Below are 23,936 nucleotides of genomic sequence, written 5' to 3'. Positions count from 1 at the left end.
TTAACAAATGAAATCTTGTCCTTTTAAGTTAAAATGTTGTTTTAAAAGTTTATTTGGCTCCAGATTTCACCTCCTGTCCATCACTCCTGGATACTTTCTCTCGCTGGTTTACATCTTTGTGGAGGATTCTTAACCCACCAGCATAAGGAGCCTAAAACACCTTATCTAGGAAAAGCTACTTGAACCCCAAAGAAGGAAAAGGAGTGCTGACTGTCAGACTTTGCTCCAGAGTCACCTGACCCCGCTGAAAATTTATGGGTGCCCGAGCAAACTGATGAAGCTAAACATGTGTTATATGACAACAAGCTCTTTGGAAACGCGTTACATTAGGTCACCTAAAGAAATGATTGATAGGAGACTCGGTCAGTAGGTAACATCATCAGTTTGCTTTCAGGGCATATAGATAAAAACAAGACATCATCTAGTAAAAGAAAAATATATATTTATTATAATTTTATACAACTGTCAAGATCTTCACATTTCTTACTATAATAAAGTAGAATAGAATCATCTCAGAGATGCACACATGAAGAAAAACAAAGGCATGATCTGCAGTTTGTAACAAACATATTCCAGAAAATAAACTTGAATAAAGCTCTACGATGAAGTGCTGCTGCAAAGGCCAAAAGATCCACGCTAAGCCTCCCCACGCACAGATTTCTTCCACGTGTTTCTGCGCTTGCATAAAGTGGGATACACACAGTCTGCACTGAAAACTGCACATCTGACACAACAAGTGCATTTTCAAACCATTAGAAACATCTGTGACGTGTCTGCGTCAGCTTTAGCCCAAATAACACCGTTAAAATAAAAATTCATCAAGCTGGCCGAGGAGCAGGAGACACATTTAGAGTAACTGCAGTTTTTCACATTTCATGCGATTAACAGCTCAAATGATTGTTTTCATTTTCACGTCAGTGTCACAAAACACAGAAACGCTCTCACTGCAAACTGCAGCTCAGGTTAAAAGACACAAAAACAAGAAAACAGAAATCAGGTGTGACCTTCCAGAAACTAGTACTCCGGGTGGAGGACTTTCATATTTTTTGCACAGACTGGCTTTGTAATGTAAAAATAATGATAATGTCATCTGTTATTAACAGACAGCTAGCAGCTATGGAGAGCTGCAGAGGCTGAGAGGGGAAACCACGTTCCACATTTTTGGTCTAAACCAATCAGCTGTGAGATCAGCAGAGAGAAAGGTGCTTTGTGTAATGCCCTGAAGCTGTCAGATCCTGCAGAACCTGCAGCTGCACAGTGTTCATCTAAAGCACTGTGCAGCCTCAATGCAGCAAAGAAGCATATTTGAACCCAAACCACAATCTCAGCTGAACCTCTCAGAAAGTCCTTTTTGCTTAAACTGAAAGTAAGAAGTGGGTTAAAATCACTTACTCCTCTGCCGTCCCTGAACAGCTCTTCAAAATAAGGACGTCCGGCACTAGAGTTATTAGTTGGTTCAACCCACTCTTCTCCTTCTGTGCTGGGAAACTGCACACATGTGAGGTGGAAAGTAAGGCAGACAACAGCCCCACGAAGCATCCTGCAGGACTTTATTCTGACACACTGCCGCTCATTTCCTCAAACTGAAATATCAGAGAGCGATGCACTAAAACACTCGGCTCAGCTGTGTGGACATCAAACCAGATTTAACTGTTCCAAGTGTTTTCTTGCTTTTTGATGAGTCACTTAGGTTCAGGTTTACTCAGATCATCATTAGTTGCAGGAGCGGCCCTACGTTCAAAGACGCGCTGAGACCGAAGGACGCCCTGCACATGCTTCTGTAGCACTAGCATCGTCTGACAGTATTTCACAGTCGGGGTGTGAATGCACTGACCCCCCTCGATGCCCTGTGGTTACTGTGGTGTGTATGAAACCAGAGCAGGCTGACAGTTACTGTGTAACGGTCACAGCTAACACAACTGAAGTGAGAAACTGCCTAACTGTGCATAGTCTCCAGTATACACGCTTCCTCTGCAGTGGCCTCTCTGACTCTACCTTCAGTATAGAGGGAGCTCAGGAGCCAGAGCTGCTCCTGCACTCATCACAGGGTTGATGGTCCTGAGTGCATAAAGAGAAGCATAAAGTGCTGCACACAGACAGACATTTACCAGATTAGATGAGAAAGTGAAGCTGAGAGCGTTGCAGGGTTTCTGTAGTGCGGCAGAACAGCTGGATATAACAGAACTCTGCATAATACTGAACATGTACTGTGATCCTGCAGCACTCACATCTGACAAATCAGCAGCTTTTCTACATGACAGGTGACACAGTAAGTGCATAAATCTCTACGTGTGCAGTGTCCAACCTTCAGCCCCAAAATCACAGCGCTGGCAACTTTGCTTAGTCCCTCATTATTAATCACCTGTTTTCCTCTCCATCCATCAGTCCTGTCTGACATTTCTCCTGCTGATGTAAATCCAGCTCCTCGCGTCTATTTTTGTCTCGTGTGGCCGTCCACTCGGGCCGGTCTCCACAGTAACCGCATCCACGTAAAAAAAGCACGCAGATTTTACTTTGAATGACTGCGAAGCTGTGAGAGCTGTGTGGGGGGAGGAGAGGCGCTAAGTGTTCCTCCAGATAAACAGCGTTTCTCATTTAACGCCTCTTTAACCGCTGAATATGTGACGCACCGGCAGCAGGCAAAGCTTTCCGCTGAAATTTTCCACTGCAGGTGGAAACGGTGCAGGTGGAGGAAAACACGTGCAAGTAAGTCGCTTTACTCCTCAGCTGTGAAATGAAAGCTCTCTCACAAAGAGTAAATAACGCAGACACACACAGAGCAGGCTCAGTGTGAGCGCGACTGTGTCACAGCTCAGGTCTTTACAGGTGCGCTGTGGAGTTTCTGCAGCTCCTGTTTGACCTGCACTCACAATTCCCTTTATTCCTGGTGCACAGGTGGATCACAACCTCGTTAAAATCTAGAAAGGCACTGAATACTTTCACTCTTTCTAAAAAAATAAATAAATAAGGCCTTACATGTTATCATATTCATTCAATCAACCTTTTAAAGCACTAAATGAGTTAGCAGGATGCTCACCTGCAGCACTGTCTGAATAATGTACACTTAGTGTGCCACAGATCTTGTTTTGAACATGCATATATTTTTTAATTGACTTGAGACACTGATCATGGATCCAGCTCAACTGTCAAGTTCAGCCATCAATTAACAGAACCTTCAGATAACGTGGTGCCTATATTTTTTAACCCTGCAACCAAAAAAGGGTTTTTCTAAAGTATATTTTTGGTGATTTTAGTTTTTATTGTGTTGCAACAACAGAGAAAGGACGGGGGGAACCGTGAAAGGCCTCTGGATGGATTAAAGCCCGGGCCTCTGCAACAGCCTTAAGCCATATGATCCACCTGCTCAGCCCTGTGAGCTTTACCCACACCGGACACAGTTTGATAATATGGTGAACGTGACTGATTTATATGCAGGAATAAGAGAAACAGGCGTATATATTAGCAGGGATGTGTGACAGCGTCTGACGCTGAATTCCTCAGTGCGAGGAACGCGAAAGGCTCCATTTGAAATAAAACATGACGAACAAAACATTTAAGAATATAAATATATTTAAAATGACCTAAAGACCTATTCTAGTCATTTACTGTAGTAACATAAATTCAGCTCAGTGCGCCACAGTACTGTTATTTACAGGCACAGTCGGATCGACGCCACAGCAGCCGAACACGAGAGCGAGTGGATAAGCAGAGTAATATGGGATGGCTGAGTGTTGAATAAAAGCACTGCATGAATGTGTGCGTGACTGGGTGAATGAGGCCTGGAGCCTCTGAGTGCTCAACATGAGTAGAAAGCCCCGCCTCACTTACCGATATCGATTTATAGATGGATACTAAAGTTTGACTGTCATTTGTTTTTGCAGGACGCGCTCTGCACGTGTCGCTCGTCTTGTGGTTTTCATCAGAGCTCAAATACAATCAAAGTTTTCTGCTGTGAAACATTTAAAGGCGCCTTGAACCCGTCGTGCATCGTCCACAAGATTCACGGAGTCTCTACATTCGGCACCGTTTGCTCCCTTTTAAATGCTGCAATATGTAACACTGTTAATCATCAGTAAACCTTTTAGTAGGAAGTCAGAGGACTTTTAAAACTGTAAGTGTTTTCCCTCCTCAGAGTCACAGAGTGAAACGTGATTGTTGAGGCAGCCTTTTCTCCTTCCTCTGCTTCCTTCTTGGAGCTTTGTTCTTAATCTGTGCTCCTCACGTTTCTACGAAACATTTCTGCAGTTTCATTGATTGTAACTCTGAAAATGTGATGTGGACACTTTTTTTCTTCGACTGGATCAAATTTTCAAAATAAATTTATTTGAAAAAGAAAAGTCTTAAATATTGTAGAAGTTCCTCTTGAAGTAGAATAACAGGCTGTTGTTTTAGAAATCCTGTGAGGAGTCACGGTTAAGAACAAAACTCATGTGAAGCATCGGACCTACAAAGACCACTGAACTAGTTTAAGGCTTTGAAATTACGACTGAACCCTTGACTGATCCATTAGTACTCAGAGTATTACAGCCGCTGTCAGGGGGAATAAAAACTGAGATTTTGAACTGGCCGAGTTTCAGGTGAACTGTCCTTCAGTCTCATCAGCTCCGTCATTTTGTAATCAAGCTTCTGTGATTTGCTTCTTTCCACCAGATATTTACTGAGGCCTACTCTTTCATTACATTAACATCACTCTTTTTCAGAACAATGTTTTTGGTTTTATTACTGAAACCAAACTCGTCTGAACAGCTGCAGTTCCTCTAACGGCCACTTGAGGCTGCCTCCAATCCCACATTAAAATGCCCAACGTCACAACATTAAAAAGCAGATTTTATGGGTGAAACTTTTTTCCCTTTAATAACTTTTTTTTTTTATTAGAAATAAAACTAAAATTACTCAAAACATTCAGATTTTATTTTGAAAATCTCGGCTTTGTTTCCCCTGCAGTGGCTCTAACACTCGACCCGTACCGTACTGATTGCCCTCTGCAGCGTGCGCGCTCTTTAGCCCTCACCCTCGCCATCCTGCAGGTTGTGTTTAACCAGAAATTCTTTGATGGTTGGATGATTGTCTAGCCCCACCCACCGCTCCTCCAGATGCTGCAGAAGCTCCTCCCACTGTCGCTTGTCTTTTCCCGTCTGCCACGACAGACGAACCATCACTCGTAACAGCGGCAACAGCAAGGGGTGTGGCCTGTCGTCGTCCAGACGCAATGTCTCCGACGGTTGGAAGGGCTTATTGTCAGGTGGGAGGGGCTTATCCTCTGTGTTAGTCTGAGTTTCTGTGGGGGTGAGAACACGCAGGGCGTGGTCACAGTGATCTCGAGCCTCCTCCAGCTGGTCCACCTGCTGGAAACAGCTCGACAGTCCCACCAGGGTGAAGAACCAATGGGAGGAGGTTGGAGGAGAGGCCTGAGTCTGGTTGTCATAGAAACTTGCCCATCCCAGTTTCTGCTGCAGTCTCTTGGCATTGAGCAGAGGACCCAAGGCATCCTGGTAACGTCCCGCCCTCAACGAAACAAGACAAACTGAACAGTGAAACACTCAGTGGCAAACCGCTCAATAAATAATGAAACTCAAGAAATGCACAAGAAAATCTAATATTATCCTTACAGTACATTTAGAAATAAGCATCAAGCTAAGGAGATGTTGAGGTGCGCTGTTCTGTCCTGGACTAACAGAGTTCTGCTTAAAGCAGGATGGGCTACCTACGGCCTGCGGGCCACATCCTGGTCTTTTTAATCTGGCCTGCCGAAGATTAGCACAGAATTGCCCAAATCAGATGATAATTATGACTGCATTCATTTGACCTTGTCCTGTAATGCCTGGCGTTCCACCAGATGGCGCATTAGGCGCAGTGATTTGTGGTTTCATGCTCAGAAAAGAAAAGAAACATCGAGTTTGAGTGTTTATACTTTTTCACCCCAGTCAAAGGATGCATGTCTAGATGTGAATACAACATCAGCTGTCACATTTCCACCAAGCATGCTAATAATGCTAACAACCGGTCAATGCAAGAACGGGGTCGGCAGCTAGTTTGCAGAATCAGCAAAACATTTTTAGCCGACAAAGTGCCATCCAAGAATCAAGCACAAAGTTGTTTGCTGGCATTCAAATTAGCAAATACCAGCAAGGGCAGTTTCTCAAAGAGTGCGTCCAGGGATGTTGAACAAATTAGAAAAAAAATTAGCTTATCACGCAGGACAGTGACTCACTGTGTTGAGCCAGCTGATGAAGACTTAGCTAGTGAGCTAAACCAAAAAGCAGAGTTGTATTCTTTGGCACTGGACGAAAGTAGAGACACCGCTCAGCTTTGAATTTTAAACAATGGGAATAATGACTAGAAATGAGAATTTCTAGGAGTAGCCAAGTTGGCGGAAGGCTTTCACTTCGTTGGTCTCAGGATCTCATCTCTGCTTTTTGCAGATGATGTGGTCCTGTTGGCTTCATCAGGTGAGGGCCTCCAGCTTGCCTTGGAAAGGTTCACAGCCAAGTGTGAAGCAGTGGGAATGAGAATCAGCACCTCCAAATCTGAGGCCATGGTCCTCAGCCAGAGAAAAGGGTGGAGTGCCCACTCCGGGTCTGGGACGTGACCCTGCCCCAAGTGGAGGAATTTAAGTATCTCGGGTCTTGTTCACGAGTGATGGGAGAAGGGAGCGGGAGATCGACAGACGGATTGGTGCTGCAGCTGGAGTGATGCGGACGCTGCACCGGTCCGTCGTAGTGAAGAGGGAGCTGAGTGTAAAAGCGAAGCTCTCAATTTACCGGTTGATCTACGTCCCTACCCTCACCTATCGTCACGAGCTGTGGGTAGTGACCGAAAGAATGAGGTCGCGGATACAAGCGGTGGAAATGGGTTTCCTCCGAAGGGTGGCTGGCCTCTCCCTTAGAGATAGGGTGAGAAGTTCAGCCATCCAGGACGGGCTCAGAGTAGAGCCGCTGCTGCTCCAAGTCGAAAGGAGCCAGCTCAGGTGGTTCGGGCATCTGACAAGGATGGGCACCTCCTGGGCACCTCCTGAGCGAGGTGTTCCGGGCATGTCCCACCGGGAGGAGGCCCCGGGGCAGACCCAGGACACGCTGGAAAGATTATATCTCTCGGCTGGCCTGGGAACGCCTTGGTGTTCCCCCGGATAAGCTGGAGGAGGTGGCTGAGGAGAGGGAGGTCTGGGCTTCTCTGCTGCCCCCGCGACCCGGGCCCGGATAAGCGCAAGAAATTGGATGTATAGAATGGATGAGAATAATGACAATTTTGGGATAACGGAGGAGTTTTTGGCCTTCCTAAAGGGGAAAATGGGTGGAGAGGACCTGTACGACAGCGTGTTGGGGTCATCGAGAGGCACAAGCTACGTGGGAGTCTGACTTGTCACTGTAAGGCCTTTTTAGGCTTCTGTTTGATATGTACAGTATGCATCTGGTGCTGGCCTGTCAAATTTTCAAACGTAATGTGACCTCTTACCTGAAACGTTTGCCCACCCCTGCCTTAAGGCATACGCTAAATTTGTTCTGTATATCATTTATAGTTGTTTCTTTATGGTTACAGAGTTGAAAAAAAGCCAAACCTATAAACAAAAACTGAAACTCCCTGAGGAAACACTCGTCACCAAAGCATTATGCATGTACTGTATATAAAAGATGGACAGTCTGGCTCTCTTCCACAGTTACTCTATTGTCTTGTGTCTTTCCCCTCATTCCCAACCAGTCACAGCAGACGGCTGCCCCTTCTGGTTCTTCCTCTTTAAAGGGAGTTTTTCCTTCCCACTGTCACCAAGTCCTTGCTTATAGTGAGTCATCTGAATGCTGGGGTTTTCTCACTATATTTCTTTGTTGATGTGAGTGTTGTTATGATTTGGCGCTATATAAATACAATTAAATAAACCTGAATAAAACTGGATCCACATTGTTTTTAAATGGCCAGCAGGGACTGAGTCTTTTAGTTGCAAAATCTTGATATTTTCACTTGATAGTTGACGTCAGTAAACACTTTCCTGATGAATTTGTGGACTCAATTGGTTGTTTGAAGTCTAATTAAAGGAAACGGTGCTTATTTTGTAAACCACAGTCAACCATTAGAATCAAAAAGGATATTGAAGCAATGTTTGTTTCAGTGCAGCAAAGTAGTTATTGTATGAGTGTGTACTCAGTAGGGATGGCAATCGAGAACCTTTCCTAGTTGGAATTATTAGTCTACTTGCCTATCGATCCTGCTTATTGGTTCTTACATTTGCTCTGCAATCAGCTGATTTCAGTTGCTGGAGAAGGAAAATAGAAGTTTACAGCGTTGAGATGGACACAACTTTTATTTCTATTGCACAAAAGGGCAAGAGCGTAATGGTCAACTGTATCCAGGACAGAAACAACTGTATTATGCTGTTAACACAACTTCGACTCTTTGCAAGCACCTGCACAGACAGCATGCTAATGCTAAGCTAGTCAAAAACCCAGAGTGATGCAAGGCACCACGGTGAAGCGAGCCGCCGCTGAACTTCATCGTATAACAAACGGATGAGCCGTCAGGCTGCAGCCTTCGTTTCTACCTGAATCACCGTGACGATGGCTTTAAAGTCTCTTCGTGTTGGTTTTCATCTTCGTTTTGTGTTGTCGGCTTTTTGTTCATAACTAAATACATTAGGAGTTTGTGTTGGTGCGGGGGGCTGTAGCCTCAGGTTTATACTGTTAAATAGTAATTATGACACAATGTGTTTCAGGCTGTTTTACAGAGTAAACTGAAAGTAATGTTATAAATGTGATGAATTATCATCTCCCTTTAGTAACCAAGTAACGTACTGCATTACTTTAAATTAAAGTGTTATTTGTAGGGATGGGTACCGGTATCCGGTGCCATGATGGCACCTGTTCTGACATAAACAGTAGTAACCATCCAATATCCGGATGTCACACACTTTGGATTCCAGCCAATCATTTTACCTTTGCGAGCGTAGTAGGCAGGTCCAGGTACGTACGTCCTTTTAGAGCAGAGCTACAGATTAAAAATGACCAAGGCGAAGTGGTCAAAGTCTGGCTGTACTTCACAGCAAAAGATGCAAACTCAGCAGCAACAAGTGCTTTAAGCTGATACTGTGATACTGTCAAAGGAGGTAACACCTCAAATCCGATGAAACACCTGGCGACGCATAGCGTTTTGTTAAAAGCCGAGAAATGCGCCGTATTTAATAGCTTGCTGCCAGACCTCACACCGAGCACATCTACTGCGGGTGTGGTGCCTGTTATCGGACCCGGAGTTAGCAACATCCCCCAAAAACACGAAGAGGAGAGTCCTGGCCCCTAGCCCTGCCAGTGTAGCAGAAATGATGAGGATGATGATGCAGCAGCAGCCGTTCTTCTCTGCGTCAGGAGCTTAATGTTGTTTGTGTGTAATTTACGTTGAGTAGGCTAACCACGTTATTACATTAATGCATGTAAGGTGAACTAGCAAACATCATCATAGCTACATGCAGCTGTCTTCTTGTTTGATGGCAGATACTCCCTTCACCCTGGCTAAAAAGGCTAAAATGACCAAAGAAAAAGTGGGAAACAGCTGAACATGAGAAGTTTTTGGACAAAGTTTGTGTTTTTTCCATTGTTTAAGCACTGCTTCCAGCCAAGAGTGATGCCATATATGCCCCATAGCTGCAGAAAAGGCTAACATTGTTATATTTTTACAAAACAACAGCTGAACATGAGAGGTTTTTGGACCAATTTTGTGTTCTCCATTCTTTAAGCACCGTTTGAGCACCGGCACCGTTTCAAAAGTACCGGTTTGGTACTGGTATCGGATAAAACCTAACCGATACCCATCCCTAGTTATTTGTAATATATTACTTTTTTGACTAGTGACCCAACACTGATCAACAAAGAGTGCATGTTGAACACATTTCCTCTAATATTTGACCACACAGCGTAATTAATTTGCGCAAACACTGTAGCTAGCTTCAGAGCACAAATTGGCGATGACTCAATTGTTTAACTCAAAGTTTTATTAATCTATTAAATACCTTCTTTGTTTTTTAGCCTGTTTCACTATCTGCGTAATAGAAACAGTATAACATTTCAGCACTGAGAGCATTTTGATCATTTCACTTTGTTCCTGTCAAGTTTTCTTACACAACACTGACATTGACGGATAAAGGTGAGGAGACAGAGGTTTATGAGAGTTACCTGATGAGCAGCTGTCCAGTCTCCAAGTCGGTTAAGTAGAAGAACTGACGGACACACAGCGCCCCCCGCAGGGCATGCAGGGAACACAGGTGAGACAGGTACTGTTCAAACGCCCGGCTCCGCTTAGCGATCGTCTCTGCTGTGAAGTTCCTCCTGAGTTTTCTTCCTGCGGAGGTTCAAACCAAACATTCATGTTTTATGAAGTTCTTACTTCCCTGTACCACTGTAACAACCACAGCATCAAGGTAAGACAGCATACATGAGGTTTACTCACGTGGGAAACAGAAACGCTCCATGTGCTCGCCGTGTTTACGGCGAAGAGTGGCATGGAGGCGCCGAAAGTCAGAGTACCGACGCGTGATGATGGCAGGAATCTTATCGCTCGCGCCAGACTGGATCACATGGATCGTGTACAGCTGGAGAGAAACGGAGAGCAGAGAGTTTGAGTCCCACGGCACATTTAAAACATCACCTGTGGATCAGAGACTATTACGTATACGTGACTCTGATCAGAGCATCCAAATCCAATCTATGGATGTGCACCAGCACTTTACACAGAGAAGATACAAGGGTCAGGGGCTCTCTGTGGCCCTGAAGCTCAAATTGCTCTGTAGGCATCTTCGTATTTCAGCAGCCTGAAGAAGGGACAAGCTGATACCTGTCGGTGTATTTGTTTGTCCTAAGACCAATAAATTAAAGGCCTTTGTCAAATCTAGAGTGCCTGGATTTGAAGCTTTTATGTCTGTTTTGGTTATTGTGTTACAGTTTTTTTCTCTTTGCCAACTCACCACATATTTTGAGGAGCCGTCCTGCACCACGCTGGCGTCGGTCACCTCGAACAACACGCTGTCCGTCTGCCATCTCACAGAGGACACAGAGCTTCCTCCACTGAGTCCGCGCAAACTCCTCCAGCTCTCCTGAAGCTGCCGAGTCAGCAGGGAGGAGGAGGAAGAGGAGGAGTGGCCCACTGGGGAAATACCCACAGGACTGGTGTCTACAAAAGACAGGTGAAAGCCAGGTCAGGTGACCAGGGAGTACAACATGTCCTGGTTTCCTCGAGTGTAGTTCAGCTCCAGTGGACTGAAGCTAAACTGCTCCCCTGCTGGAGATCAACGCTGCTGAGCTGTAACCATGGAGCTGGCTAACATATTACATTAGATTATAGTTTCTGTTAATTGGTTTCAGCTATAAAAACATCTCTAAAGCATAAGTACAACTATGAACAACATCCCCGTATGTATTAACTGCAGGCTGCTAGGTTGTGAGTTGTTGTGTGCTCCATCGCTGGGTAAACTTTTGTTACTTTCTATCGATAGCTGATAAATAAACTCTGTCACAGCCGCCCAGTCTGACTTTGCTGCTGATCATTAATCAATGTCTGCTAAGTCTTTGAACCAAACAACAGTATTGGTAAATGGCCTATATTTGTATAGCGCTTTACATATCCAGTCATCCACCCATTCACACACTCATCCACACACTGGTGACGGCAGCTACATTGTAGCCACAGCTGCCCTGGGGCGCACTGACAGAGGCGAGGCTGCCGGACACTGGCGCCACCGGGCCCTCTGACCACCATCAGTAGGCAACGGGTGAAGTGTCTTGCCCAAGGACACAACGACCGAGAGGGGCTCGAACTGGCAACCTTCCGATTACAAGACGAACTCCCAACGATCGCCCCGTATTGAAGAATACTCATTCGGGTCATTCTTGTATGTAGGAATTTCAACAGATGTTGAATCAGTGCTGATCTGCACTGATTTCAATCAGATTCAGACATTAAAATGTTTTTGCTCGAGGTCCATCGAGTGAAAAGAGAGAACAGCACTTCACCCATGCTGCTGGGACCATCCTCCATCGACTCTCCCAGGAAGTCAGAGTCGCTGTCCTGTCCTGACCCTTCACCCTCGGCTCCGTCCTCCAGACCGCCGTCTGTGCCGTCGAAGCACAGCATCCCTCCGAGCCGATCGGTTACACACTCCTCATCCTCCGCCAGCTCGTCCTCCCAGCGATCCTGCTTGAACGCCTCCTCTTCCGGCCCGCCACCTTCTTCCTGCTCAGGTTCCAGCCCCTGACCATCTTTAAACAGCGAGCGCTTCAGGCGGTCCAACAGCCGAGACGCCATGATGTTGCCAGGCCACCACAGGGGGAGGAGCCTAAAGAAATAGAAGATTACAAGGTCATTTTATCTATTACTTATTAAAGCATCTTCTGATAATATTATTTTAAAGCTTCATTTGTTTTTTCATTCTAGTTTTGCACAGGTTTTCATTGCATGTAATTTGTATACATTTGCATGAACTATCTACATGCATGTAGATGTATATGTAGCATTGATAACGAAGCTGTACTTAGAAACACACTCACCTGCCACGTCATTAGGTAGGCCTGTTCAAATCACATGCCAACAAACCGATTTCAGTAAGCAGTAGAGATGGCACGATACCACTTTTTTATGTCCGATACCAATATCATAAATTTGGATATCTGCCGATACCGATATGAATCTGATAGTGTTTTTTAATCAATAAAACTGTTTTTTAATATCTTGCTGCATTTTGTATGAGTTCATACTCAAGTTTAAATAAACAACAACACTAAAGCTTTCTGTTAAACCTGTATGTAAAAAAATACACTGCACCCAATATATTTCATAATTCAGCAATACTGATCAATCTAATAAACTTAAACCTACACCATCCTCCCTATTCTGGTATTTTAAAGAGTACTTAGCAGAAATATTAAGCAACCTAACTAGTAGGGTTCCAACTCCCAGCAAAAAAAAAAAAAAAAAAAAAAAAAAATAGGGAACCACCCACCCTCCACCTCGTGATGCTTAATCGACGTAAACAACTTTAATTTGATGCAGTGTGAAAAAAAAATGAAGAAATAAATTCTTTTTCAAGAATAATTAAATAGATTCAACAAATTTCTTCAACAAAATTGCAGACTGCACAGATGGTTCCCAAAGGAAAAAGTACTATAGCTTACTAGGGTATATTAGACTTAACAGTTACTATATACAGTAATGGACTTCTATATATTTTACATAAGATTAAAACTTTGGGTGTAAGATTCAGATAATTATTTATTAAAAGCTCGACATTTTAAATGAGAATAAGAAAGAAAAGTATGTCTTTGTGCCCCCTTTTCCCTGTTCATGCCCTATCGGCCCCCCTGGCTAAACTTTGCTAGATCCGCCCCTGCACAGTTACCAGCGTCAGCTACGTAGAAAAAGATCCTCGAGTAGAAAGTAATAATAAATAAATTCTAACAACAGCTGATCAAGCTTAAACGTGCTGCTGTTGTTCAGCCGCTGGTTTCCTCTTTCTGGTGCAAAGTGGGCCAAAAACAAAGAAGAGAGACGGACTCGCGACAGAAAAGCCGATCAGCTGATCATTGATCAGTTTCATGATTGAAGTAGCAGCCGGAGAGGGAGAGAGGCAGTTACGGTTATGCTACGGTTATGAGCCGAGTTACACCGTGTCACAAGTTTTGTGAGGTGCTTTTTTGATATTTAATGGATCGGATTACATTTTTTATTTCTCTCCGATATCCGATCCAGTAATTTACGTCAGTATCGGACTGATACCGATACGTAATATCGGCTCGGTCCATCTCTAGTAAGCAGTGATAAACTTCAAACCAAGCACGCACAAACATCTCCAAGGTTTACAATGAAACATCCAGTGAGCAGCCGCTCTGTGGAAGAATAAGCCTTGATGATGGCATCAGAGAAGGAGCACGCTGCTTTGAGCTGACAGGAAGGCAACATTAACTCAAACAACTTGTTACGAGCAGGGTCCTAGAAGAACATCTTTAAATGCACAACAGCAGCAGTGCACAAAGCGCAGATCATCTCACACCGGTTTCTTGAACATGACACTGAGTTCGCTGGACTCAAACAGCCTCCGGTCACCAGATCTCAGTCAAGTAGAACCCATTTGCTGTCATGTAATAAAGACCAAAATCTCTGAGGAATGTTTTGGTATCCCAAGTAGATTCTGTTCATCTGGACGTAGCGTTTTCAGTGGGAGTGACTTCTTCAGTCTCAACTTTTTGGGATGTCCTTGCCTGGATGAAGGTGCATCAAGACATTTGGTTATGGTATATTCTTGTCTTCTTTCTCCTTTTTTAGACTTGTAGTTTTAAGAGTCCACATCTGTGACCCACTCATAAGAACTGCAAAACAACAACACACAAAAACAAATACAGCAAAGGAGGCCCAGAACAGCTGAGCAGCTGAAACCCTGAAGCACGAATGGAAAAACATTTGAGTCCATCAGTTGGGCTCCTCGGGTCCCAAACTCTTACAGAGTGCTGTTAAAAGAAGACGAAACATGTTCTTGCTGCAATTTCATTTGACACATTGTGGCAACAAATTCCAAAAGTGCATTTATTTGACAAAAACAGCACTATTTTCTGTGTTATTTTTCTATAACACAGACTTGAATTGCTTTGCAAATCACTCTATTCTGTGTCTGGGACTGTGAATCAGCACCACAGGGAAAAATAAAATTCACTCACTTTTAGAATCCAGGTCAGGAAGAGACTGCAGACACACTGATCCACATGTGAAACAAACCCGCTGAGCTGGCTCCAGTTACAGAGCTGGCAGCTCCTCTCAATGGAAACCATGTCACACATTAATAATGCACCGATTTGCTAAGTCAGCCTGCAGCCAGGCTTTGGCCTGCTGAACTTCCTCAGGATGTCTCGCTCACCAATTCTGCATTTTCAACACATCTGATGACTCACTGCACTCTGACTGAGAACCATGGCCTTAGACTCTGAAGTACTAATTCTAATGCTACTTTCAGTAGAAGCTGGAAGTCGCTGTCTGATGAAGTCAAAAGAGCCACATCACCTACAAAACAACCAGCAGATGGACTCTGCTCATAAACAATTTGACCTCTAGTGATGAAACATTAGTGATCATAGTGGATCCATAAAGCCACAAACCCTTCCCTGTTCCAGCTGAACAGTATGATTCAAATAGTTTATCTAATCTAAAAATACTTTTTCATTTGCATTCTCCTGTGCTTGCATTACATCAACTGTAATGCATTTTATCTAAGCCATCCAGCAGGCTGCATCAGAGCGTATGGAAAATTAGACTGGTTTGTTACTTTGGTGTGTTTATCTTCATACAGAGAGAATAAAAAGTTTAGACAAGAATTGTAAAAGAAAAGTGCTAAACACAAAGTTACAGCTGAATAAAGGTCGATGGATTATAAAATGTCACATAAAAAGGATAGGCTGTGTAAACTGAGTCACATGCACTGCTAAAGACTGCATTCTGTAACATGTATATCTGGGCTGTTTGTGAAAGGAGTTTAACAAGATTTTAGGATTTATCCGTTTTGGTGTTCTTCTAAAATTATTCCAAAACCACCAAAACAAGAACAAACACCTTTAACCTGTAGAGCTGGGAGTCAGCAACTCAGCTGACAGCTGGTTGAGTGACAGCAACAGTGAATCCTGATTAACATCTGTTCGTCTGCTGCTCACTTTTCATTTTAATTGTATTTAAATTGGACTTTTATTTATTTGTTTATTTATTTATTGGGTGGGGGGGGCACCATCAGTTTTATTTTTAATTAATTTTTGTTTGATCAAATCTTTTTTCTACTTCTTTCATTCTTTTTGTTTGTTTTACTTTTACTATTCTTTTAGGCTGCATCTTTACGCAAAAAAAAAAAAAAAAAAAAGCTAAACAAACAATTATAACAATTACTATTAACAATATAAACAAGTTTGAATACGCTTTACAACTATTAAGCACGAGGAAAGAGAATTTACGTGACGTCCGTGAAAGCCTCAGATAATTATTATGTAGTCAACACCAGAAACAACGTTAAATACACAAGTATGTATCAGCTGTGGACACCAGTAATAAAATGTGTATTTTGTAGAGGTGGAGGCTAACACGCACAGCAGTGTGACGTTAGCAAACCAGCTAACAGCTTTGCTTGTCGGGGGGTTCAAAGTTACTGAGCATCACACGATAAACGCGTTTAGTTAGCTCTCCGGAGGTTGGACGAACTCACCCCGCAGCTCAAGCGGAAAACTCCCACAGCTCCTGTTAATCTATCCGAGCACCGTGGATTAGACGTTTAAGTCTCCGCCCTCTAATTTGAAGCTGACATTCCTGTTTATGACTGCATCAACTGGGCTGTGGCGCTAACGGCTAACTAGCTAACAAGCTACCCCAGAAAACTTTGTTTACACTCCACGAGCTGCTCCTCCACCTCCGATTCATGAACTCCGAGCTCCGCGGGACTCACCCGCACTCCCTCCGCTCCTTTTACTCCATACCAGCTCCTCCAGAGTAAAGTTTGAAGCCCAGCGGGTCGGGATCTGGGAGTCGCACGATCCTGTCGGGGTTTGTGGGCTACGCACACAGCTGACTAGCTGTATCCTTATTCCTGGGGCTGTCCACCCGCCGCAGCCTACAGGAGGAGGCGGCCCGGGGTTGGATATCGGGCAGCTGCCATATAAGGACATGCACTCTTCGGGTCCGACCAGCAGAGGGGGCTACATGCTCACTGAGTCGTCGCAATTAGTGAGATCAAAGCGATGGACTACCAAAAACAGATTTCTGTGTGCTTTTATGTCTAATATACTTAAAGTCGTATCATTTATGAGAGATATGTTTGCGATGTGTCTGGCAGGTTCTATATTAATTACCACCAACCTTTAATCACTTTTTGGCACAACACTGGAAGCGTTCTGTTCACAGGGGTCACAGTGCATCTATCCAGGGCTGCAGCAGCTATTTGAGCTGATAATTTAAGCTGCAAGTCCACAAGAGAGCTGAAACAGAGAGTGTGGGCAGGCAGGGTGGAGTGAGTGTCAAGGCAAGAGCAAGAGTGAAAGGGAAGTTTTAAAAGACAGTAGTGAGGCCTGTTGTGATGTGTGGTTTAGAGATGGTGGCACTGATCAAAAAACAGGAGGCTGAGGTGGAGATGTTCAGGCATTCAATGGACAAGGTTAGAATATTAGTATGTCAGAGGGACAAAGTTGGTTTGGACATGCACAGAGAGCGATAGTGGATATACTGGACAAAGGATGTTGAAGAGGAGCTGCCCGGCAGGAGGAAAAGGGGAAACCTCAGAGGGGGTTCATGGATGAGTTGATCTGCTGTAGGGAGACCTAAAAGGACCAACCAAAAGAAGAAGAACAGTACACAACAATCTGTAGAGATGAGTCTGTGGTCATATAACCGAATGAACTTCAAGCAATTATTTTCTTAATTTTTCATTCTCCTAGAATGAAGTATGAATGAAGTATACAGGACTGATAGTGACCTCCTAACCTGCTCACTAATACTGTTTTCATTCTTCCTGATGCTAAGACACACCAGAGACCAGAATAACTGTAAATGATCTCGCTATCTTGATAATTATGAAAGTTGAATGACTTGTTTCAACTTTGTGTTTATGAAACTGAATTCAAAAGTCCTACAGCAGTTTGATGGAAATAAAACAGGCAGTTTAGTAAGTCTCTAAAAGTTGGGATTCTTTGTGAAATTCTGATGTTTGATGATGACCGATGGATGAGAGACAGTGGAAGTGGCTAAAATAAGCCGGCCTGAAGGACATCGCAGAGGCTCTGACCATGGCCCCTATGCACCAGATAAACTGAGACAGGAGTCTACCACAGCACAAGCTACCACAGGATGCAAGCTGCATGCTGTGCAACAGTGACCCAGAGAGAGTCCAGCTCACAGTAGCAGGCTGTAGGATACGAGCTGAAACAGCAGACGCCGAGAGGCACAACCAAGTGGCTGGGATAGTGTGCACGAGCATCAGGGCTGCAGAAGGCCTGATAGGAGACACATCAGAAGGCAGCTGAGAAAGAATAGCAGGCTGAGGTCCTGTTGGGCAGAGAGGCGGCTGCTGGCCAACCACCACACAGTGGTGACTGACAGGGAACGGAAAGCCACAGCTGTGATAGATGTGGCAATCCCAGCAGACAGTAACATCAGAAATAAGGAGGATGGGGTAAAGGACAGGGCACTGAAGGAAGAAGTGGAGCAAACGTGTAGGAATAAAGCACAAAATGTCTCAGTGGTAATAGGAGCATTAGGAACTGTGAACCCTCAAACTGGAAGAGTGCAATAGGAACAGGATACCCACACACACCACCTCTGAGCTGAACAGCTCAGCTCACAAGTCTTTTTTCAGCGTCCTTCTTCCTGCCAGGAGTATAGGCCTGTGGCTGAGCAGCCTGATTGGAGGGCAGCAGTAGAGTTTCTGCAGCCCTCTCCGGACTCACAGCTCTGCTCCCACAGATCTTCTGCCTCTACCCAGAATTCAGCCTGAAGCCACGAGCTCCCAGCCAGCTGAGCTCATGCTAGCTGCCATCAGGTGAGTGTGGCTCTGGTGGAGTAACAGGAAATAATTGTGTTGCTCAACATTTTCTCACAGCTATTATACTCCAGTGTGAACACAACCGAGAAGCCATGGGATTTCATCATCACACATGATCAGTCACACCTTTTAAACTACTGTGGAGCATGTGATGAGGAAATACTCAAAGGTGGTTTTGATTTTACTGTAAAAACACACTTAAATATCCAGAGATGACATTTCTAACTAATCTTAGATTCTCACTGACTCCAGTCCAACATGCTTTCACTGCCTAACCAATTTTTTGGACAGTTCAAGTCACTTTATGTGTTAAATATGAAATAATTCTTATGACGATGATACTTTTTTGCACTGCGCTGTGGGAGCGTTATGTGGCTGCAGTAAGGAAATCAGATTTCACCAGACTACGTCATGCTCATCTGTGGCTCACACCTGCTCTGGGGCTGCAGCTGATAGGTAAGTTGGTTGATCATGTGACATAAAATGGGTGTCACAGATGTCATGATGTAAAAAACGTCCCGTCTTTACCACAGACCCTGAATGCTGCATTTGTAGACGTGAACAACCTGAAACAACCTGGACGGCGATACCTGCGCCAGGCTGAGACAGCGTCCACACCCAGCAGACTTAGCAGCAGACGGTCGTAATTTGACTCACCTGAACAGGTACGAAAAACAACAACTGATCCAGCAGCCGTTACTGGGACGAGACCAGTACCGGTTACTGGGTCTGCTCAGTGTGTGAGTGCTTAAAACTGAAGTGGCCGTGGGTGTGTAGGCTGTGTGAACGGACTCTGTCAATGTTTAAGTGTTTTCGTGCCTTTGTGAGGATGGTAGTAGTTTTTAACATCTTTTAAATTTCCCAACTTAAATTCGGATGTTTTCAGAGTCACGTCAAAGGAATCTGTGTTGGTATTTCAGTGCGTGGCCGTGACAAAAGGTGGAGAGAAAATAAGAAAGAAAAACCACATAAAGCAGGTGAAGCAGCAGGAATGTAAAACAGAGCCAGTCACAGTAGGATGTAGAAAGACGCTGTGCAGTTCCTCAGGAGGTATCCAAATTATGCAGCAACACTTTAAACAGAATCTTTACTCCAGATTAAATATTTAAAACTGAGATATTTTCACGCACGCTGTGTAAACAGGAGCATAAATACCAGCTCCTGTTCACCGAGTCTCTGTTTGGCCAGAATTCTGCCTCTTTGGTGTTCTAACAGGAAAATTAAGGGAGTGTCTCTGAGGAAATCTGTCTGTCTGACTCTTCACCAGTTGGTCTTAGAACTGAAGAAGCTTCTTAAAGGAAACTTAAAGAAGTCCAGACACTTTTCTTTCCAAGATCCTTGGATTATTTCCATGAAAATATTCCAAATTCAAGGGTGCTGAGTTGGAAACGTGATTGGACTCACACTTATTAATGGTCCAGCTGAGCTGAAAGACTTTATTCAGGATACATATGTGGTGTTTATTTAAAACATGCTGAAAGTGAAAGTTTTGCAGATGAGCTTCAGCACTGGTTCGTATCCATGGACGTTTGAGAAAACCAGGTGTGTAAAATGCAAAATGATTTCTGCATTTTTCTGCCTGCCTCCTCATTTTGAAGTCGGCCGTGTCTTTGTTCCCTTCTTGATTCATATTTTCAACCATTTTTATTCTTTTGTCCGCCTTTGAGGTCAGTTTGTGCCAAACTGGCATTCAGTCTATTTATCATTAACAGACCTGTTTGAGAACTTATTTTGGTTTCATTGTGTCTCTTTCTGGATGAAAGAAGCTTTAAAGTCATGCGATTTGTGCTTTTCGACCAGTGTTAAGCATTAACTTGTTAATAATTGGTGAATTTGACCTCACCAGCTGAAACATTCAGAGCCGAGTCACCGGCTAACCTGGAAACTGCTGCTGAGTTCACATGTATGCTGCTTCACGCCTGAACAAAGTGAGAAACCAGCAATGGTACAGTGAGGTTGGTGTGTCTTGAACTCTCTAACTGGGACTGTTAACGGAGCCTTAAAAACAGGAACGATTTATGAATTTCCATTTTAGAGTCATGATGAATCTGGATGTGTATAAATATGTGGAACAAACTATGAAGACAAGGAATCTTATGTGTTTCTCTCTGATGCCAGTGAATGGTAATGAGTAGAGTTCATGTTCTGGTGACAGGACTCTCTGTGGCGGCAGTGATGATGGCAGGAGGAAGTCGAATTGCACAACTATCTGTCGAGGTGGAGAGGAGGTCGGGGTGGATAAATGGGCTGACTAGAAATTGAACGTTAACGGTGGCATCTGTTGGTTTTCTATTGCTGCTTGTAATCTTTTATAACCTTAACTGAACATTTCATAGTGTTTAATCCAACTCACGAGTATTTTTATGCTTAAATCTAACAAGTGAGTAAAAAATTAAACCCATTGGAGTTGAAATGTTAGCCAGCACCTCCTGCACGCCTTGACCTTCCTAACACAGACATTGAAAGTCTCTGAAATGCACCGTTATTTACTGGCAACCCATAAAACTCCAGTGGTGCATATCGGGGAGGGGCAGGTAGCTGCCATTGAAGCTAACTCTTAGCATTGATCTTCTAAGATTAGATGCTTCAAACACATCAGATGTCGGACCTTGTGTCCTTGAATTCAAAACCCCCTTAAATGCAGGTGTGTCCTACCAGAGCGCAGCACTCACACAGATCCTTTCTTAAAACTCATAAACAGAAAGAACAATAAAGCAGGCCACACAACACATGAACTATGCTGCCGTTTACCCAACGGTTTATTCCAAGGAGTTTGGAGCCGTTCACAGAATTTAAAGTCAGTTCTGGATATTTTACAGATTTTTTGTCAGAGCAGAGAGAGACGTGGCGCTCAGAGTCCTGACATCAAAGCTGTGGGACAGAAAGACGACAACCGTAAATAACAAAGATGGCCACGTGAGACTTTTTCCTGGTAACCACACAAGTTAAATTAAATGTAGGCGATACTTTAAAATAACAACTGAAATAAGGCTTTTCAAAACACCTGCTGAGCAGCGACACTTGTTTCTAGAACTTTTGTGGCAGTGACTACAAAGTAAGCCCCTCCTCCTTTCCCTGCAAAGTGCTGTTAACCCTGCAGGACTTCCTGGTTAAATAACATCAAAATCAACTTTGTGCTGTCACTCATTGTGAGGCTCTTCTGCATTTCAAATGGCACACCTTGCTCCAGGGCTCCTCGTCTAACACTTTCTCAGGCCGAATGAGTCTTTCAACCAAGTGTCAGAAACGGTGAAGCGAGTGTTTTAATTCTATGTTCAGTCTGAAAGCTAAGGCTGATTAGTTTACGCAGTTTTAAATCAAACTGTGTTTGTACTCGAAAGCAGCTCGATGACTGTGTAGCCAGAAGCTTAATTCCACAAAGTTCCCCTGGTTGTGAAAGGTGGTTGGGGTGGTGGCTGCAATATGATACTGTTTGTTTTGCCAACACAGGATTTTAAGGCCTTATGTCCTCTGATACAAAAACATCCTCGTCCACAGCCTGAAAAATAACCCAAGTCTGAATTGAACCTTCAAAGTGCTCAACTTGGCAAAGCAACTTGTAAACTGTTGCTCGCCTTGTGCTGTAATCTCGTATCGTGCAGGTTACAGTGAGGGTTGGTAGGTCGGTGTGTAGAAATCTGGTGTACTGAGGGAGTCACTCGACCGGTCGCACCGCATTTACGCCTGGGAGGGGCGGAGTGAAGACATCTGAAGAGTCACAGCTGGGCTGACTGACTGTTAACTAACCCGACCACAGCGAGTAACCACTTCACTTTAATTCCTGCAGGTTCCTCATTTTATTATTAGCAGCAGGCAGCCACTCGGCATATACATCTCTACTCATTCGCTCTGTTTGTGCCTCATATAAGGTCATGTTATAGTGAGAAGTCATGGACAGAGTGTGTTTGTGTATTTAATATTGATATGGGTTCAACTTTAAAAAGGCTGCATTAAAAAGTTTAATCAAATGTTTCAGGTCCAGGAAAATGAAAGTACGACCTACGACTCAGGCTCTCGCGTCACTGTGAAGGAATTTTGACCTGCTCGTCTTTACAGCCTTGCTCCAGTTCACTGACGTTTCTGAGCAGTGATTTATGCACAGCTGTATTGCACAGCTTGGCTTGGTTTTTCCATGATGACCGAACTCCTGCGCTTTGGTCTTGTCTGTTCCAAAGGTCTTGTTGTTTGTTCAGATTTGCATTTGCTTTGCAGACCTTTGAACGTTTAACATGTTAAACGTCTGACCTTGGACTGAATCCTGGAAGACTGTGACACTGTTAACATACAGCTGACACTCAAACTGCCAGACCTTCTGTTTGTATGGAGACGCTCACATTTACACCTACGGCTGATTTAGAGTAATCTTGTGACTGTAAATGTTAACTGATGACCTGGATAGTTCTGCTGTCAGCGTATGAAAAAGTAGCATCAGAGGGCGATGAAAATCGTATTGCACAAGGATGCGCTGTATCACAAAGAGCTGCAGTAGCTCGGCACACTCTCGAGGAACAGCAGTATTAAACACGGCAGCAGTTTTTTTTCTTTATGGCTCAAACAAAAAACAGAATTTTCATGATCAAAACTATTGAAATGGAGTGAAAATGTGCAACAATAAAATAATTTAAAGTGTGTCAGCAAACAAACAGCTTTTCTGCACACAGGCCTGAGCATGCTGTCACTCGTCCATCAGACCAGTCAGACCAGTCAGCTCTGCTGGCAGACGACTCCTCCACACTCACACTGTCTCATGTTTCTCCGTCACACTCATGAGTTATGAAAGGATGTTTACAGGCCAAGATTAAGCTGGTGTTTAAAATCAAGCGGCACACTTCCTGCTCTCATTCTCAGCTGTACAAACTTGCTTTTGTGTCTCCTCCCCTGAAGACTGTTGAACATTTCCCCTTTTCCTCTGCAGTCATGAGGCTGATGTGGAGTTTCTCTCTGTCCCAGCAGCCTCACTCTCTCGTCCTCTTTCTCCATGTAGTTGCTCCTGTGAGCTGACGCTGGTGTGTCAGTTAAGCATCACTGACTCACCTTGCTGTTTCACCTGTGTAGTCATTAAATCTGGGAACACGTTTGCTTTGCAGCAGGGCCTCGCTCGTCGCCATTAGGACGATGCAGATGAGGATCAGACTAAATAACAGAAGCACCTGTCTGTGTGATGTATGGTTATAATGAAGATGCCTTCACAGCTTGGCTCACTGCCCTTGAGTGCCCCGGAACAGTCACATGTCATAAACAAGTTTTACTACCAAAAAGATTCTCAAACATTTAAAAAAGACAATATTTACTCCACCAGCTACTTCTGCTGCATTTTTTTTACGTCAGAATTTTTGAAATATTAAAAATGAGGAAAAAACTAAAGGTTTAAAAAAGTGTACAAAGAGTAGTATTTTCATCCAAGATGTAG

General features: G+C 43.9%; 1 protein-coding gene across 3 annotated transcripts in view; it reads right to left on the bottom strand.

The window, feature by feature from the left end:
• Positions 1-427: 427 nt before the first annotated feature.
• Positions 428-23,936, bottom strand: part of snx21 (sorting nexin family member 21) — a 38,190-nt gene continuing 14,681 nt past the window's right edge. Inside the window, exons 1-6 of one of the 3 annotated variants that reach the window (XM_085259169.1) lie at positions 16,439-16,611; positions 11,985-12,307; positions 10,940-11,145; positions 10,426-10,567; positions 10,152-10,317; positions 428-5,505 (exon numbers count right to left, since the gene is read on the bottom strand). In XM_085259169.1, the coding sequence (XP_085115295.1) occupies positions 5,001-5,505; positions 10,152-10,317; positions 10,426-10,567; positions 10,940-11,145; positions 11,985-12,276 (1,311 nt within the window). In that variant the 5' untranslated portion in view covers positions 12,277-12,307; positions 16,439-16,611 and the 3' untranslated portion in view covers positions 428-5,000. Of the gene's footprint in view, positions 5,506-10,151; positions 10,318-10,425; positions 10,568-10,939; positions 11,146-11,984; positions 12,308-16,201; positions 16,379-16,438; positions 16,612-23,936 lie in introns of those variants that run through there. The other 2 variants (XM_085259171.1, XM_085259170.1) reach the window with 2 other exon arrangements.

The sequence above is a fragment of the Mchenga conophoros genome, linkage group LG20 (assembly GCF_057382185.1).
Source record: "Mchenga conophoros isolate Kocher_MC1m ecotype Shallow Benthic linkage group LG20, M_conophoros_male_GT1.1, whole genome shotgun sequence".
In the NCBI taxonomy this organism is placed as follows: Eukaryota; Metazoa; Chordata; class Actinopteri; order Cichliformes; family Cichlidae; genus Mchenga; species Mchenga conophoros.
Note: the sequence above shows the minus strand (reverse complement) of the source record. Positions and strands in the feature narration are given on the sequence as shown.